Here is a 16,737-nt window from a genome sequence, read left to right as displayed (position 1 = left end):
CCCAAGACCCCTTTAGAATTCCCAGAACCCCTTTATCTACCCCAGAATCCCTTTAAGACCCACAGGACACTTCTAGAGACCTCCCAGGGAAACTCAAGAGACACCCATTTTTGTAGTGCTGCCTCATTAGCACTAACGAGGAGGGATAGAGGCCAGCAGAGCGAGTGGGAGGGGCGTGGGAACATCACAAGGCTGAGCACATGACTCCCCTCAAAACCAGCGCAAGGGGAAGTGGGGACAGGGCGGCAGCGATGCCCCCAGGTGAGCCCCAGGCTGGTGGAGGGCAGCCTTGTGCACCCACAGCCACCACTCCAAACCACCACCAAGGCAAAAACTGCGAGGCAGTGTAGGGGGAGGTGGTCCAGGGTGGCAGCAATGCCTGTTGGGGACCCCCGTGTTAGTGGGGGGGCAGCCTGGTGCACCCACAACCACCCCCACAGCACTCAGGGGGTGCTCAAGGTGCCACTAAAGCACTTTATTGTCTTGGGGGGGCTTCGCATCCACCACATCGCAAAATGCAGGTTGCTGGTGGGGTTAGGTCAGGACCCCCCCCCATCTCCCCTCGCCCCAGTGCTCGGCCTCTACTCCTTCTTGCTGCCCCACTTGGCCATCTTGTTGTTGATCGGCATCTTCAGGAAGCGAGGGGACTTCATGTAGGCAGCCACCTTCTCCAGGGCCTGAGGGGACAAGGAGAACATCAGGAACCTGTCCCACCAGGGCACCCTCCACCCCTGGGGGACCCTCAGAGTGATGGCCAAGGCACCTAACTCACCCCAAAGCGGTCCATGAAATCCTTCAGGTTCTTGAAGGGCTCCAGGCACTTGGGCTCAAAGATGCGGTTCTGCTCCAGTACATCAAACATGAGGAAGTCCACGAAGGTGAGCTGGGAGTGGGGGGGACATGGTGAGGATCAGCGTGGGGACAAACATCTTCCTCAGCACCTCCAACCCCCTCCAAGGTCTTGACAGTACCTTCTCCCCTGCAAACCACTTTCTGTCCCCCAAGAAGTTGGAGAAGAGCTTCAGCTTCCCTGGCAGCTGCTCCAGGTAGCCCGGCTTGAGCTTCTCCTGTGGGAGGAAGAGGTGGAAGGGTGAGGCTAGGCACCCTGGTCCTGCTACCCCAGGGGACAAAATCTTCCCACGTGGGGTCTCTGACGCCAAAGCATCCCAATGCACGGCCAAGGAGGACTCTAGCATGGGCACAGTCACCAAACCCTGCAGACGGGGACACTCACAAAGTCAGGGTTGTAGCAGACCATCACCAGGCTCATGCGGAAATCCATGATCTGGTTCTCCAGCATGTCCACACGGAGGATCTCCTCGTCCGTCTCACCACCTGCGGGACAGGGAGACAGCAATGAGGGGGCCCTCCAACCTCAACTCCAACCCAAGCACAACCAAAGCCCAAGCCCAAGCCCAAACAAAGCCCTAATCCAAGCTCAACCAAAGCCCAAGCCCAACCAAAGTCCAAGGCACACCCCACCCCAGCACTCACACATCTTGTGCTTGCGGGCGATGTAGCGCAGGATGGCATTGCTCTGCGTCAGCTTGGTGTTGCCATCAATGAAATATGGGAGCTGGAGGAGATAACAAGGCATAGGACCACCAGGGCATGGAACCACCAGGACACTCACCCCCTATAACCACCCCCCCGCTCAAGACCACCTACATTGGGGAAGTCAAGGCCCAGCTTCTCCTTCTCATTGATCCATTGGCTCTTGTCATAGTCAGGAGCTGGAAGGAAGAGACAGGGGTTTTTGGGGTGCCACTGTGTTTCGCTGAGAAGCCAGAGAGCTTGAGGGTGGCATGGGAACACCTCCAGAACTCCTCACCTTCCCCACAGCTATAGAGCTTGTCCTCGTAGGGTGTCTCTGTGTACTCCAGGAGCAGGCGGATGGCGTGGGCAAGCTGCGGGGGGGGGGGGCAAGGACCAGTAAGACCTCCCCCAAAATGCCTCCCCCAGTTGAGAAACTGAGACACAGAGCAGGATGAGCCACCCACCCACCCCCTCCCAGCAGGCACAGGTGTCCCACCGCACTGGGTGCCTCCAAAAGCAATGGGGCCCCCCCTAAGATTAAGGGGACCCCCAAAAGACCCCCACCCCAAAAGCATGGGGACCTCCACAGTCCCTCCATCATGAACACAGGCCCCCACATACCTCACCCCTAAGATCAAGGGACCCCCAGAACTGCCCCCCAAAAGCATGGGGACCTCCACAGCCCCTCCATCATGAACACAGGCCCCCACATACCTCACCCCTAAGATCAAGGGACCCCCAGAACTGCCCCCCAAGAGCACGGGGACCGCCACAGTCCCTCCATCATGAACACAGGACGCGCCACAGCCGCCCCCCCAAAATCAAGGGGATCCCCATATCCCCCCCCAAGGGCAAGGCGACCCCCACAGCCCCCCCCCATGAACACAGGGATCCCCCCAGGAGGCGGGGGAGGCCGAGGAGGAGCTCACGCCGCGGATGTCCCAGTATCCCAGCACCGCCATGGCCGCGCCGATCGCTCTGCCCGCCCCCCCCACCCCCCGGGCCCGCGCGGAAATGGAGGGGGAGCGGCTTAAAGGGCCGGGAGATCCACCTCCTCCTCCACTCCAGCTACGTGGGGATCTCTCACAGAATCACCAGGTTGGAAAGGATCCCCAGGATCATCGAGTCCAACCGTTCCCATCGATCACTAAACCATGTCCCTCAGCACCTCGTCCACCCGTCCCTTAAACCCCTCCAGGGAAGGGGACTCAACCCCCTCCCAGGGCAGCCTCTGCCACTGCCCAATGACCCTTTCTGTGAAAAATTTCTTTCTGATATCTAGTCTGAACCTCCCCTGGTGGAGCTTGAGGCCATTCCCTCTCGTCCTGTCCCCTGTCCCTTGGGAGAAGAGCCCAGCTCCCTCCTCTCCACAACCTCCTTTCAGGGAGTTGGAGAGAGCAATGAGGTCTCCCCTCAGCCTCCTCCAGGCTAAACACCACCAGCTCTCTCAGCCATTCCTCATCAGGCCTGTTCTCCAGCCCCTTCCCCAGCTTTGTTGCTCTTCTCTGGACTCGCTCCAGAGCCTCAACATCCTTCTTGTGGTGAGGAGCGCACAACTGAACACAGGATTCGAGGTTTGGTCTCACCAGTGCCGAGTCCAGAGGGAGAAGAACCTCCCTGGCCCTGCTGGCCACGCCGTGTCTGATCCAAGCCAAGATGCCATTGGCCTTCTTGGCCACCTGGGCCCCTGCTGGCTCATGGTCAGTCGCTGTCAACCAACACCCCCAGGTCCCTCTCCTCCAGGCAGTTTCCAGCCAGACTTCTCCTAGTCTGGAGCTGCTCAGAGTTGTTGTGCCCCAAGTGCAGGACCCGGCATTTGGCCTTGTTAAACCTCATGCTGTTGGTCTCAGCCCATGGATCCAGCCTGTTCAGAGCCCTTTGAAGAGCCTCCCTGCCCTCCAGCAGATCTCCCCCTGTCTCCTTATCCTGGGGGATTGCATAGGTCCTCCCTTCACACATTCACACACACAAACACACACCCCCCCCCCCCCCAAATCTGCACTGGGGGTCCCCTAGTCCTGGAAAGGGCATGAACCCCTCCTTGTGTTATAATTGTGTTAACAACACAAAGTCCAAACGTGGATCAATTTACTATTTATTTAGCTAGGAAAGCAAAAGCAGCGCTGGGCAGCTGGGGAGTCGCAGCTCCACCAAGGCTCGCCAAGTCAGGTAAGCTGAGCCACCCCTTTTATCCCCCCCTGAGTTCGTTTCAACATCTTTGAAGACGCCCCCTTGGTTCCTTCCCAGTACAAGCAGTTTCCATACGGTCAGGTAATAAATCAGCTAAATTTACTGAGTTGTCTTAGTTCAGTAATCTTCAAGGTTGCAGTCCTGTGCTTTGTCAAGCAGCTGCTAACTCCCTCTCTTCCTCCCTTCCTTTTCATTTCTGGGCAACTTGTTCTTGACTTGCACAAGGCCCCATTCTTTGAGCTGGCTAATCTCCTCTGCTGGGGCCCGAGGTGATTTGTTGCTTTTGATGCTCGTTTCAGGAGGTTTCAAAAGGCTTAGTTGTAAAATTCAGTAGATACTACCTATATACAAAACGTATATTGTCATGGTAACCTTTAGCTTTTAATTAAGATAGCATTGTGGCTTGTCTTTCTTACCAAACAAGATGCTCCCGTGCTTTGAAACAGAAAGGCCGCTGCTCATTTAGTTGGCTTGATCAGCAAGTTACTTTCTGTGGGTCTTTTCCAACCTGGTGATTCTATGATTCTATGATTCATTACAATCCCCCCTTTTCTTTTATTTACCCGTAATTTGCTGATCAAACCTGGATAGCACTTCACAAGCGGCAGCCAGTTCATGATCTTCGCTGGGTAAAATTTTCATCTCGAGTTCCAACTGCTTCATCACCATTAACTGTACCTTTTCCAACCTGCTTTTAACAAAGGTTACAAGTTTATTAATAACACAAGGCCCAAAGGTGAGAGCCAATAGCAACATGACGAGAGGTCCTGCCAAGGTAGAAATCAAGGTAGTTAACCACGGTGATTGATTAAACCAAGATTCATACCAGGAAGCTTGGGCTTCTCGTTCTCGTTTTCTTTTCTCTAATCCTTCTCTTCCTTAGAGGTGCCAGGGTAGTAAAACTCTCCTGTCTAGTAATTGTTGGGTTCATATCTGTGGCAGTGTTAGTCTGTTGCTTCTTTTTCTTTTTCTTTTCCTTTGCGATAATTCGATTTGGCCCTACTGGTGGTGGCTGGGGAATTATTGGACTCTTTTGGATGAGTATCAAACCCCCTCTGTCTGTCCCGGGTTCCCAATATCTCACTCCCCATGTCCTTCCCATAAGCCAGCCTGAATCGTTAGGGTTAGTTATGTTAAGGAACAGATGCGCACAGTTACTGCTTCTTATTATTCCACCGTTGATCGGATCGTGTTTGGGGATGGTGCAGCCATATGGACCCCACCCGACCCTTAGAAATTTGTCTTCATTCTTTGAAGACCATGAGGCTATGGTCTCACATCCCCAGTAGGCACAATAATAATGCCCGAGATTATTACAATATCCCTTCTCTGGGTTGGAACTCGGGCAAAAGTAATGAGCTTTTTGATTCAAACAGGGGCTTATAGGCGCTAGTTCACAAAGAGAGGCTGTAAAGCTTGGGGCTCTGGGCGTTGTTATTTTCCTAATTACATTTCCATCCCCCCATCTTGCCAGGGTCCACTCAAAAGGTTGGTGGCGGTAGTGGTCTTGTGATAAGTCCACTGTCACCATACAGGCCATGACAACCAGGGTTATCAATAAAGTCATGTTCCCACTGTATGATACCCCTCCGTCTTCCTCATCTACTCTTTTGCAGAGAGCAATGGGATAATATTATCTTCTCGACGGCAGCAGGTAACCTTCAGGGAAAATTAGGGGGTGTTTCAGGCACGATATTCCAAACAAATTCTCAGTCCTAGGAGTTCTAAGTGTTTCAACTTCTAGTTCACAACAAAAAGAAAAATTTGCAAAGTTCTTGTGAGTTTATATAATCTGGTCCCTCCTGATTGATCAGGTATTCTTTCCCTTCTCCAAGGTGCGAAATATACCTTTTGTAAGGGATATTGGGGGATACTTGGAACCACCGATTTAGGTCGCGTCTTACTTCCTCCTGGGGTGACTCATTCGTCGGTATTTTGATTCCTCCTTATCTTTAATCGAAGGTCCCCTGGTTTGGATGTCACAGTCCATTTTTCTGGGTGCACGGGTCCCTTGACTCTACTGGCATGTGTCCATCCTTTTTCTGCAGTCCGTACAGCGGTATCTGTAGTGAGTAAAACAATGAAAGGCCCTTCCCAGCGAGGCGTTATAGAGGTTTCTTTCCAAGTTTTAATTAAAACCTGATCTCCAGGCTTTATTCAGTGTATGGAAATGTCCAAAGAGGGGTCTCTGTACTACCAGACCCTTTCTTCTAAGCTCATGTCTTCTTTCTGAAAGTTCTAAAATATATTCTGTTAAAATTTTATCTTCAACTTTCGGATGTTCTATTTACATTCCAAAGTCATAAGACATTCCATATAACATCTCAAAAGGGGATATACAAGTATCAGTTCTTGGTTGAGTTCTAATATGGAGTAAGGCTAGTGGTAAGCACTTAATCCAACTCATTTTTGTCTCTACCATTAATTTAGTTAAATGCTTTTTAATTTCTTCATTCATCCTTTCTACTTTTCCAGAACTTTGTGGATGCCAGGGTGTGTGGTATTCCCATTTCGTGCCGAATAATTCGGTTTTTTCTTTTATTATTTTGGAAATAGAATGCGGACCTTGATCTGAGTCAACAGCAATGGTTCCATATCTAGGAATAAGTTCTTCAAGGAGTATTTTAATCACTGTTTTTGCCGTAGCCCTAATTACGGGGAAGGCTTCCACAAAATAAGTAAGGTGATCCACCAGAACTAATAAATACTGGTATCTCCCGACCTTTGGTAGTTCAGTAAAATCTATTTTTTTTTCAAAGGGCCTTTTAGCCAATTCACGCCCTCCTTGAATTTTCTCTCTGAGTTGTCGTTTATTTACTTTATGACACGTTAGGCATCCTTCTAAAATCTTTTTAGCCACACCGTATAGTCTGATACAAGTATAATGTGTTTCAAATTGATCTACCAAGGCTTGGACTCCCCAATGAGTTTTAAGATGTAGTTTATGTAATATTCCTCTTGCTAGTCCTTTTGGAAGGACCTCTCGGCCGTCAGGTAATAGCCATTTATCACCATTTCTTTTGGCCCCAATTAGTTTCAATTTCTGTAGTTCCTGGAGAGTAAATGTCTTACCTACTCTTAGCTTCTCAGGTTCTTCTCTTACAGTTTGTGTCTGTACCACTAATAGTGCAGCCCATTTAGCTTCTACGTCTGCTAAGTTATTTCCCCTGACGGTAGGGCTTAATCCCCTTTGGTGTCCTTTTACATGGACTACTGCTATCTTGAGGGGGTTCCTTAATGCTTTTAAAACCTCTAAAATCAGTTTTTCATGAACTAGTCCTTTTCCCTGGGTGTTAATCACACCCCTCTCTTCCCAGATTTTCCCAAAAGTATGTACCAACCCCAAAGGTATATTTTGAATCTGTGTATATAGTTCCAATCTTGTTTCCTATTAGCTTTAAAGCTCTCAACAAGGCATATAATTCACATGCCTGTGCGGACCAAGTTCTGTCTAGTGGCCCCGATTCTTTTATCTGAAAGGTATGCCTGTCTATAATAGCATACCCTCATTTCCTTTGTCCCTCAATTACCCTTGAGGAGCCGTCTACAAATAATTTTTCTCCTTCATTTAATTCTTCTTCTTCCAAATCCTCCCTTATTTTAGTCTGTAGGTTTATTACCTGGAGGCAATCATGTGTTAAATCTTCTCTGGGTTCCCCATAGAGATATTGAGCTGGGTTCTGGATAGAGGTGGTCTCTATCTCTAGTTTAGGGGAATTGATCAAAATCCCTTCATATTTTAACAGTCGGCTGTCAGTAAGCCATTTATCGGCTCGTTGTTGTAGTACTCTGCGTATGTTATGGGGTGTATACACCTTCAATTCACCCCCCAGGGTGACTTTTCCGACTTCTTCTACTAATAATGCTGTGGCCACTATTGCTTGGAACTCGAACACCTCATGCTGAGGACCCAATTTCAATTTTATCAAGGGCTCTGAAACTAGTCCCCAGCAAATAGAGCTCCTGACCCCTCTAATCTTCTTTAAAGATTTCCTCATCCTGCAGCCTCTTAAGACAATTTTTCTGCAGGTGTCCTTTTTGTGGCAATAGAAACATTCTGTTGCCGGGGGGGCCATTTAATATCTCCAGCAGGACCGTGTTGGTGTCTCTGGTCCCAGTGCCTCATACCTGCCGTTCTGATCATTCCCCGCTCTTCGTTAGTAAACAAAATCTTTAAGATGGACTCTCATCTCATCCCAGGCGTAAATATTGGGACCGAGAAATTGGTCAAAACGTTCAGCGACCCCTAGTGGGTCTTTTGATAAGCGCCCCATTTCCTTTTCTCTTTTAATGAGAACAAATTTGCTGTCTGAGTTGTACTCAAGATCCATAAAAAGGCATATTCACTCTCCTCTTCATTAAAGGGTTGTTGCTGTTAACATATATATTTAATTGCTGACATATCCAATCCTCAAAGGATCCATAAATTGGCCAATATAAGCCTGTTCTTATCTGCTTACCTCCCCATACTTCCATACAATAATGAATCATTTTCTCTTTGGACTTCCCTCTTCAAGAGGGGAAACTATCCCAATGTTTAATCATTAATCCTAATGGGCTGTCTAGGGGTGTATCAGGGAGCCCACCCCCTCCCCTTTGCTCCTGCATGGAACCAGAGGCTTTACTCTTCTTCTGGCCCATCTTCCGAAAGTGCCTTCTCACACACAATCCTCTCACTTCCCTCAGTTCGTGGCCCCCGTCCTCACGAACAATGGGAACCGCACTATTTGGAGGTCCACACTCACTTCGTCCGGTGGACTCCTAAGTCCATTGGACGTCTCACTCACTTGCACTCCGGGTACCCAAAATCCCCGACCAAGCACTATCCAAATATACTTACCCTATCCTGGGTCTTCACCTGGTTCAACCAGGCGGTATCCACTTACTCTTTTTCAAGTCTTCGCCTGGCTCGACCAAGCGGTATCCACTTTACTCTTCTTCGAGTCTTCGCCTGGCTCGACCAAGCGATATCCACTTTAGTCTTCTTCGAGTCTTCGCTTGGCTCTTCGTGCACAAAAATAATGGGGAACTGCAGTATTTCTTCTTTCTTTTTTTTTATTTTTGCTTTCCTATCTCAGTTTGGAAAATTCAGGTCAACTGTCTGGATCCGAGTCACGGCACCAAATTGTTATAATTGTGTTAGCAACACAAAGTCCAAACGTGGATCAGTTTACTATTTATTTAGATAGGAAAGCAAAAGCAGCACTGGGCAGCTGGGGAGTCGCAGCTCCACCAAGGCTCGCCAAGTCAGGTATGCTGAGCCACCCCTTTTATCCCCCCCTGAGTTTGTTTCAACATCTTTGAAGATGTTGGTTCTCTTGGTTCCTTCCCAGTACAAGCGGTTTCCATACGGTCAGGTAATAAATCAGCTAAATTTACTGAGTTGTCTTAGTTCAGCAATCTTCAAGGTTGCAGTCATGTGCTTTGTCAAGTAGCTGCTAACTCTCTCTCTTCCTCCCTTCCTTTTCATCTCTGGGCAACTTGTTCTTGACTTGCACAAGGCCCCATTCTTTGAGCTGGCTAATCTCCTCTGCTGGGGCCCGAGGTGATTTGTTGCTTTTGATGCTCGTTTCAGGAGGTTTCAAAAGGCTTAGTTGTAAAATTCAGTAGATACTACCTATATACAAAATGTATATTGTCATGGTAACCTTTAGCTTTTAATTAAGATAGCATTGTGGCTTTGTCTTTCTTACCAAACAAGATGCTCCTGTGCTTTGAAACAGAAAGGCCGCTGCTCATTAAGTTGGCTTGATCAGCAAATTACTTTCTGTTACTCTTTACACTTGGACCCCTCAGTCTCCGTGGCGGGGGTGGGGGGAGTCTTCTTGTCATGGGGATCATGGGGCCTCCGTTGCACCCCCCAGTCTTTATGTGACCCCCTTTATCTGGGGGGGTGGGTTCTCCCTTGCAGCCGCCCAGACTGTATGAGGGGCCCCCAGCCTGCAAAGAGACCCCCTAACCATGAGGGACACAGCTCCCTCTGTGACTCCCACTCAATCTGCATGGGGGTCCCCCCTTTCACCCCCCCCAAGTGGCATGGGCGGGTCTCATAACCCCATCTGCCCCCTTGGCCCCCACAGTCTCCAGGGGCAGGGAGGGGGGCAGCTTATCCTGGAGGATCCTGGGGGAATGCCCAAAAGCCCCCTCCCCTGTTATCCCCCCCAAGGAGCCACCCCCATAAAATGGGGGTCCCCATGGCCCCCAGCCTTCCCAGCACCTCAGGCTCCCACAGTGGCTCAATGCACCCCACATGGCTTCCAGAAAAGGGAAAGCCCCCCAGATTTATTCTGCAGGGCTAGGGGACAGTGAGGGGCACGGGGCGGACACCCCCTCACTCCTTGGTGTTGCCCCAGATCGCCGTCCAAGAGAAAATGGGGGTCTTGATGAAGCGCCCAGACTTCATGTAGGCAGAGATCTTCTCCAGTGCCTGAAGGAGGAGACGGGATTGGGACAGGCACCATGGGCTGTCAGGAGTGGGGACAGGGACATTGGGGTGTCAGGGAGAAGGACAGGAATATTGGAATGTCAGGGAGGGAATATTAGGGTTTCAAGGATGGGGTGACTAGAGTGTTGGGGATAGGGTGATTGGGGTATCAGGGATGGTGAAAGGAAACAGAGGTGTTGGACATGGGAACAGGGACACCAGAGTGTAAGGGATGGGGACAGAGACACTCAGGTGGCAGGAAGGGGGACAGAGACAGGGATCCTGGGGTGTATAGTGATGGGGGCAAGGCCACTAGGGTGTTGAGGATGGGTTCAGGGACATCGGGGTGTCAGGGACAGGATAGGGATGGGTACACCAGGGATTCCATGATCGGGCCACAGACACTGGGGTGCTGGGGACAGAGATACTGGGGAATCATGGATAAGGATGGGGACACCAGGGATTCCAGGACTGGGACAGGGACACTGGTGTGCTGGGGGCAGGGACACTGGGGTATTTGGGATGGGGAAACCAGGAATTCAAGAATGAGGATGAGGTGACCAGGGTACCAGGGATGGGGCCAGAGACACTGGGATGCTGGGGAAAGGGATGTGGACACCAAGGTGTCCCCAGGTATCCCGTTCACCTCAAAGTGCTGCACAAAGTGGCCCAGGTTACCCTGCAGTTCGGGGCACTCAGGCACAAAAATCCGTTGCATGTCAAGAAAGTCATATGCCAGGAAGTCCACGAATGTGAGCTAGGGGGGAATAGGGGGTCAGCCCCCGCAGGGTTCCCCCTAAACCCCCAGCACCCCTACTTACCTTCTCCCCTGCAAACCACGGCCGGGAGCCCAGGAACCGCGACAGCTCCCGCAGCTTCCTGGGCAGCTGCTCCAGGTACGCCGGCTTCAGCTTCTCCTACATGGGGGGCAGAGCTCTTGTGGGGGCTGTCCCCCCTACAGCCCCTCCCCAACCAGGGCCATCACCCCCTGGCTGCAGCCAGGCACGGGGTGCCCCCAGTGCATCCCCTGTGCTGACCATGGTCTCATTCCCCATGTCCCCATGTCCCCAGTGGGATTGAGGACAAGGTGCCAGGGAAGGGAGTGTCCGTCCCGCTGTGACCCCATGGGGGTACTCACAAAGTCGGGGTTGTAGCACAGTTGGGCGAAGCTGTCGCACAAATCCACTATGTGGTTTAGCAGCACGTCCACGCGCAGGATCTCTTCCTCGGTCTCACCACCTGCAGGAAGCGGAGACATTATCGACACCCACCCCAGGACCCCCCCGCCCCTGGTGCTGTGACCCCCAAAACACTCACACATCTTGTGCTTGCGGGCGATGTAGCGCAGGATGGCGTTGCTCTGCGTCAGCTTGGTGTTGCCATCAATGAGATAGGGCAGCTGGGGGAGGGGGGACACACACCAGTGGGGGTATCAGCTCGTGGGGGGGTGTCCGTCCCAGTGACACCCAGCCCCCTCCCCACAACCCCCATACCCAATCCATCACCTACGTTGGGGAAGTCGAGTCCTAGTTTCTCCTTCTCATTGGTCCAGTCGCTTCGATCGAAGTCTGGGGCTGGGGGGATGGGAAACTGGGGGGAAGGGGGCTCCCCCAGATCCCCCAATCCCTATTCATCCCACCCAAACTCACGGGTGCAGGGGGTGTGCCTAGGTGTCCCCACTCTGCTCCAGGAGCAGCCACATGCCTGTGCCCCATCCCAGGGCAGATAAGGGAGGACAGGGAGCAAGAGACAAGGTCTGGGGTAGGGAGTTGTAGAGGGGCTGGGGGCCTCTCCAGACCTGGCAGGAGGTGGGGGCAGTGCAGGCAGCCAGGCTGTGGAACATGGAGCCTATTTCCCCTGGCTATTTTCTGACGCAGCACAAACAGGGAATGGGGGAACAGGGGATTAGGGGGACAAGGGGTTCAGGGGCAGCCGAGGGGGGGGGAGTTCCCTGCTTGCCCCCCTCACCAGGACCGGGACGGTACAGACGCTCCTGGTAGGGGGTCTCCGTGTACTCCAGCAGCAGGCGGATGGCATGGGCCAGCTGGAGGGACACAGCACCCACCTTTCAGCACCCACCGACCCCCACTCTGCTCTCCACCCACCCATGAACCCTCCACCCCGATCACACTCCCCCCAGCCACTGCTGCCCCCCTTGTCACCCACTCACCCCTCGGATGTCCCAGTAGCCCAGCGTGAGCACCATGGTGGCACCAGCCGTGGCTCTGCGGGGACACGGACGGGAACACGAGTGGTGGTGCTGAGACCCCACCCAGCACCCTCCCCTTTCCCCTCCCTGCTGGCATGGCCGGGCGCAGGCAGGGTGCCAGGGCGTCCCGCCAGCCGCGGGGCCACAACGGGGCTGCCACGCACCCCGCAGGATCCGGCCCTGGCACCGCAATCAGCCTGGGAACCATCCTGTCCCCAAAGCTGAGCCATGGAGGGAGCACCCTACACTGCAGCAGGGCCACCCGCTTCTCAGGATCTGGCCCTGGCACCCCATTGCTGTGGGGACCCTCCTGTCCCTAAAGCCAGGTCATGGGGGGGAACAACCTTACACTGCAGCAGCAATGCTTGGGGCCACCCACTGCTCAGGATCTGGTCCCAGCATCCCCATCACACTGAAGGGACCCTTGCTTCTGAATCCAAGCCTGGGGTGGGGGGCACCCTACACCGCAACAGGGACCACCTGCTGCTCAGGATCCAACCCAGCACCTCAATTACTCTAGGGAATCCCTTGTCCCTAAAGCCAAGTCAGCAGAGTCACCCTGTGCCACAGCAGGATCTGTGGGATCCACCACCACTCAGGATGTAGCCCCTGGCTCTTGCAGCACTTCGGGCACCTTCCACCTCCAAGGCCAAACCATGAGGGGAACAACCTTACACTACAGCAGTGATCTTTGGGGCCACCCGCTGCTGAGGATCTGACCCTGACACCCTCATTGCACCGAGGACCCTGTGTCCCTAAAGCCGAGCCATAGGGGGAAACTCCCTACACCACATCGGGGCCATCCACTGCTCAGGATCCGGCCACCACACCTCCATCACTTTGGAGACCCCCAGTGCCCAAAGCTAAGCCATGGGGGCAGAACCCTATGCCACAGCTGGGCCTGTGGGGCCACCCTTTCACTCCCTGTTTCTCTCTGGGGCTGCAAAACCTCATCCCCTTGCCCCCCCTCCCCCCCCACCCCTCCAAATTTAAGTATTATACACAAGTAACTAAATAGCCCCAATAAATAAATAGTAGCTAAAAGCCCTCTCCCCTGTTACCCTCCCCAGGAGTCACTCACACAAAATGGGGGTCCCCATGGCCCCCACTCTTCCCAGCACACTGCACTCCCACAGCAGCTCAATGCACCCCACATGGCAGCCAGAAAAGGGGGAGCCCCCCGACAATTTATTCTGTAGGGAAGAGGGTAGGAGGTGAGGAGGGGGGCACAGCAGTGGAGGCGGGGGGAGGCCACCCCCTCAATCCTTGGTGTTGCACCACTTTGCCGTCCGCCAGAAAATGGGGGTCTTCATGAAGCGCCCTGACTTCATGTAGGCAGAGATCTTCTCCAGCGCCTGAGGAAGGAGACAGGATGAGGACAGGGACATTGGGGTGCCAGGGATGGGGACAGGGCTGTTGCGGTGTCAGGAATGCGGACAGGGATATTGGGGTGTTGGGGAGGGGGACAGGGACACCATGGTGTCGGGTATGGAGACAGGGACAAGTGAGTGTCAGGAATGCAATGGAGTTGAGAACACAAGGGAGTCAGGGATGGGAACAGGGACATTGGGGTGTCAGGGATGGGGACAGGGACATTGGGGTGTCAGGGATGGGAACAGGGATATTGGGATGTCAGGGATAGGAAGGGGGAGATAGTAGTGTCAGGGAAGGGGACAGGGACACCAGGGTGTCAGGGATGGAGACAAGGACAACAGGGTGTCAGGAACGCAATAAAGTTGGGGACACAAGGTTGTCAGGGATGGGGACAAGGACACCATGGTATCAGGAGTGGGGAGACTGGGGTATCAGGGATGGGGAAAGAGGCACTTGAGTGTTGGGGGTAGGGACACAGACACCAAGGTCTTGGGGATGGCAGTGGAAATGGGGAAACTAGGGTATGAGGGATGGGGACGGAGGCACCAGGGTGCTGGGAACAGGGATGGGGACATCAGGGTGTCGGATATAGGGACACTGGAGTCTTGTGGATGGAGAAACCAGAGATTCAAGGATTAGGATGGCTGTGGGGACACTGGGGTGTCAGGATGGGGATAGGGGCACCAAGGTGTCAGGGATGAGGCTTGGGGACATTGGGGTGTTGGGGATGGGGACAGGGGCATCTAGGTTTCAGGAATGAGGACAGACATATCAGGGTATTTCATAGAATCGTAGAATCATAGAATCATGGAATCATAGAATCATAGAACAGTTAGGGTTGGAAGGGACCTCAGAGATCATCTAGTTCCAACCCCCCTGCCATGGGCAAGGACATGTCCCACTAGATCAGGTTTCCTAAGGCCCCGTCCAACCTGGCCTTGAACACCTCCAGGAATGAGGCAGCCACAACTTCCCTTGGCAATGGGGAGCGGGAGACTGGGCTCTCAGGGATGAGGACAGGGACATTGGGATGTCAGGGATGCTGGGGAAGGTGCCAGGGACAGCAGGGCCTTGGGGACAGGGCTGGTGACACCGGGATGTCCCCAGGCACCCCACTCACCTCGAACCGCTGCATGAAGCGATCCAGGTTGCCCTTCAACTCTGGGCAGTCGGGCACAAACATGCGTTGCTGGTCCAGTATGTCATACGCCAGAAAGTCCACAAAAGTGATCTAGGAGAGGTGGATAGGGGGGTCAGCCCCCGCAGGGTTCCCCCTAAACCCCCAGTACCTCTACTTACCTTCTCCCCTGCAAACCACGGCCGGGAGCCCAGGAACTGCGACAGCTCCCGCAGCTTCCTGGGCAGCTGCTCCAGGTACGCCGGCTTCAGCTTCTCCTACATGGGGGGCAGAGCTGTTGTGGGGGCTGTCCCCTCTACAGCCCCTCCCCAACCAGGGCCATCACCCCCTGGCTGCAGCCAGGCACGGGGTGCCCCCAGTGCATCCCCTGTGCTGACCATGGTCTTGCTCCCCATGTCCCCATGTCCCCAGCGGGGTTGGGGACAAGACGCTGGGGAAGGGGGTGTCTGTCCTGCTGTGACCCCATGGGGGTACTCACAAAGTCAGGGTTGTAGCATAGCCGGGCGAAGTTCATCCGCAAATCCATGAGCTGATTCTCCAGCATGTCCACGCGCAGGATCTCCTCCTCGGTCTCACCACCTGCAGGAAGCGGAGACATTATCGACCCCCACCCCAGGACCCCCCCGCCCCTGTTGCTGTGACCCCCAAAACACTCACACATCTTGTGCTTGCGGGCGATGTAGCGCAGGATGGCGTTGCTCTGCGTCAGCTTGGTGTTGCCATCAATGAGATAGGGCAGCTGGGGGAGGGGGGACACACACCAGTGGGGGTATCAGCTCGTGGGGGGGTGTCCGTCCCAGTGACGCCCAGCCCCCTCCCCACAACCCCCATACCCAATCCATCACCTACGTTGGGGAAGTCGAGTCCTAGTTTCTCCTTCTCATTGGTCCAGTCGCTCGGATCGAAGTCTGGGGCTGGGAAGGGGGAAAAAGAAATGGGGGTGGGGGCACCCCCACAGCCCCCAGTCCCTACTCATCCCACCCACAGCGAACTCATGGGAGCAGGGAGTGCGCCTTGGTGTCCCCACTCTGCCCCAGGAGCAGCCATGTGCCCTGCTCCAGGGAAAAAAAAGGGAGGACAGAGATCAAGGGACAAGGTCCAGGGCAGGGGCGAGGGGCAGAGGGGCAAAGGGCCCCCCTAGACCTGGCAGGAGGTGGGGTTGGTGCAGGCAGCCAGGCTGTGGAACATGGAGCCCATTTCCCCTGGCTATTTTCTGACGCAGCACAAACAGGGAATGCGGGAACAGGGGATTAGGGGGACAAGGGGTTCAGGGGCAGCCGAGGGGGGGGGAGTTCCCTGCTTGCCCCCCTCACCAGGACCGGGACGGTACAGACGCTCCTGGTAGGGGGTCTCCGTGTACTCCAGCAGCAGGCGGATGGCATGGGCCAGCTGGAGGGACACAGCACCCACCTTTCAGCACCCACCGACCCCCACTCTGCTCTCCACCCACCCATGAACCCTCCACCCCGATCACAACCCCCCCAGCCACTGCTGCCCCCTTTGTCACCCACTCACCCCTCGGATGTCCCAGTAGCCCAGCGTGAGCACCATGGTGGCACCAGCCGTGGCTCTGCGGGGACACGGACGGGAACACGAGTGGTGGTGCTGAGACCCCACCCAGCACCCTCCCCTTTCCCCTCCCTGCTGGCATGGCCGGGCGCAGGCAGGGTGCCAGGGCGTCCCGCCAGCCGCAGGGCCGCAACAGGGCTGCCACGCACCCCGTAGGATCCGGCCCTGGCACCGCAATCAGCCTGGGAACCATCCTGTCCCCAAAGCTGAGCCATGGAGGGAGCACCCTACAGTGCAGCAGGGCCACCCACTGCTCAGGATCTGGCCCTGGCATCCCAGTGACCCTGATCCCCGACC

The 16,737-nt window shown here is 54.2% G+C and overlaps 3 protein-coding genes across 3 annotated transcripts; all 3 read right to left on the bottom strand.

Annotated features, from left to right (window-relative positions):
* Positions 1-460: 460 nt before the first annotated feature.
* On the bottom strand, positions 461-2,532 carry LOC138730542 (glutathione S-transferase Mu 3-like). Its single transcript, XM_069875824.1, has 8 exons — positions 2,466-2,532; positions 1,832-1,907; positions 1,669-1,733; positions 1,495-1,576; positions 1,235-1,335; positions 972-1,067; positions 773-883; positions 461-677 (listed from the first exon to the last, which is right to left on the bottom strand). Exons 1-8 carry the CDS (start codon positions 2,496-2,498, stop codon positions 582-584), a joined length of 660 nt encoding a protein of 219 aa, XP_069731925.1. The 5' UTR covers positions 2,499-2,532; the 3' UTR covers positions 461-581.
* A 7,449-nt stretch (positions 2,533-9,981) lies between these two features.
* Positions 9,982-12,469, bottom strand: LOC138730541 (glutathione S-transferase 2-like). Its single transcript, XM_069875823.1, has 8 exons — positions 12,321-12,469; positions 12,119-12,194; positions 11,660-11,724; positions 11,468-11,549; positions 11,289-11,389; positions 10,972-11,067; positions 10,797-10,907; positions 9,982-10,153 (listed from the first exon to the last, which is right to left on the bottom strand). The coding sequence occupies exons 1-8, from the start codon at positions 12,354-12,356 to the stop codon at positions 10,058-10,060; spliced, it is 663 nt and encodes a 220-aa protein (XP_069731924.1). The 5' UTR covers positions 12,357-12,469; the 3' UTR covers positions 9,982-10,057.
* Positions 12,470-13,520: 1,051 nt separating this feature from the next.
* LOC138730539 (glutathione S-transferase 2) lies at positions 13,521-16,514 on the bottom strand. The gene is made up of 8 exons (XM_069875822.1): positions 16,387-16,514; positions 16,185-16,260; positions 15,721-15,785; positions 15,529-15,610; positions 15,350-15,450; positions 15,033-15,128; positions 14,854-14,964; positions 13,521-13,714 (listed from the first exon to the last, which is right to left on the bottom strand). Exons 1-8 carry the CDS (start codon positions 16,420-16,422, stop codon positions 13,619-13,621), a joined length of 663 nt encoding a protein of 220 aa, XP_069731923.1. The 5' UTR covers positions 16,423-16,514; the 3' UTR covers positions 13,521-13,618.
* Positions 16,515-16,737: the final 223 nt, after the last annotated feature.

This window comes from Phaenicophaeus curvirostris, chromosome 24, assembly GCF_032191515.1.
Source record: "Phaenicophaeus curvirostris isolate KB17595 chromosome 24, BPBGC_Pcur_1.0, whole genome shotgun sequence".
In the NCBI taxonomy this organism is placed as follows: Eukaryota; Metazoa; Chordata; class Aves; order Cuculiformes; family Cuculidae; genus Phaenicophaeus; species Phaenicophaeus curvirostris.
This window is presented reverse-complemented; position numbering and strand designations above follow the sequence as displayed.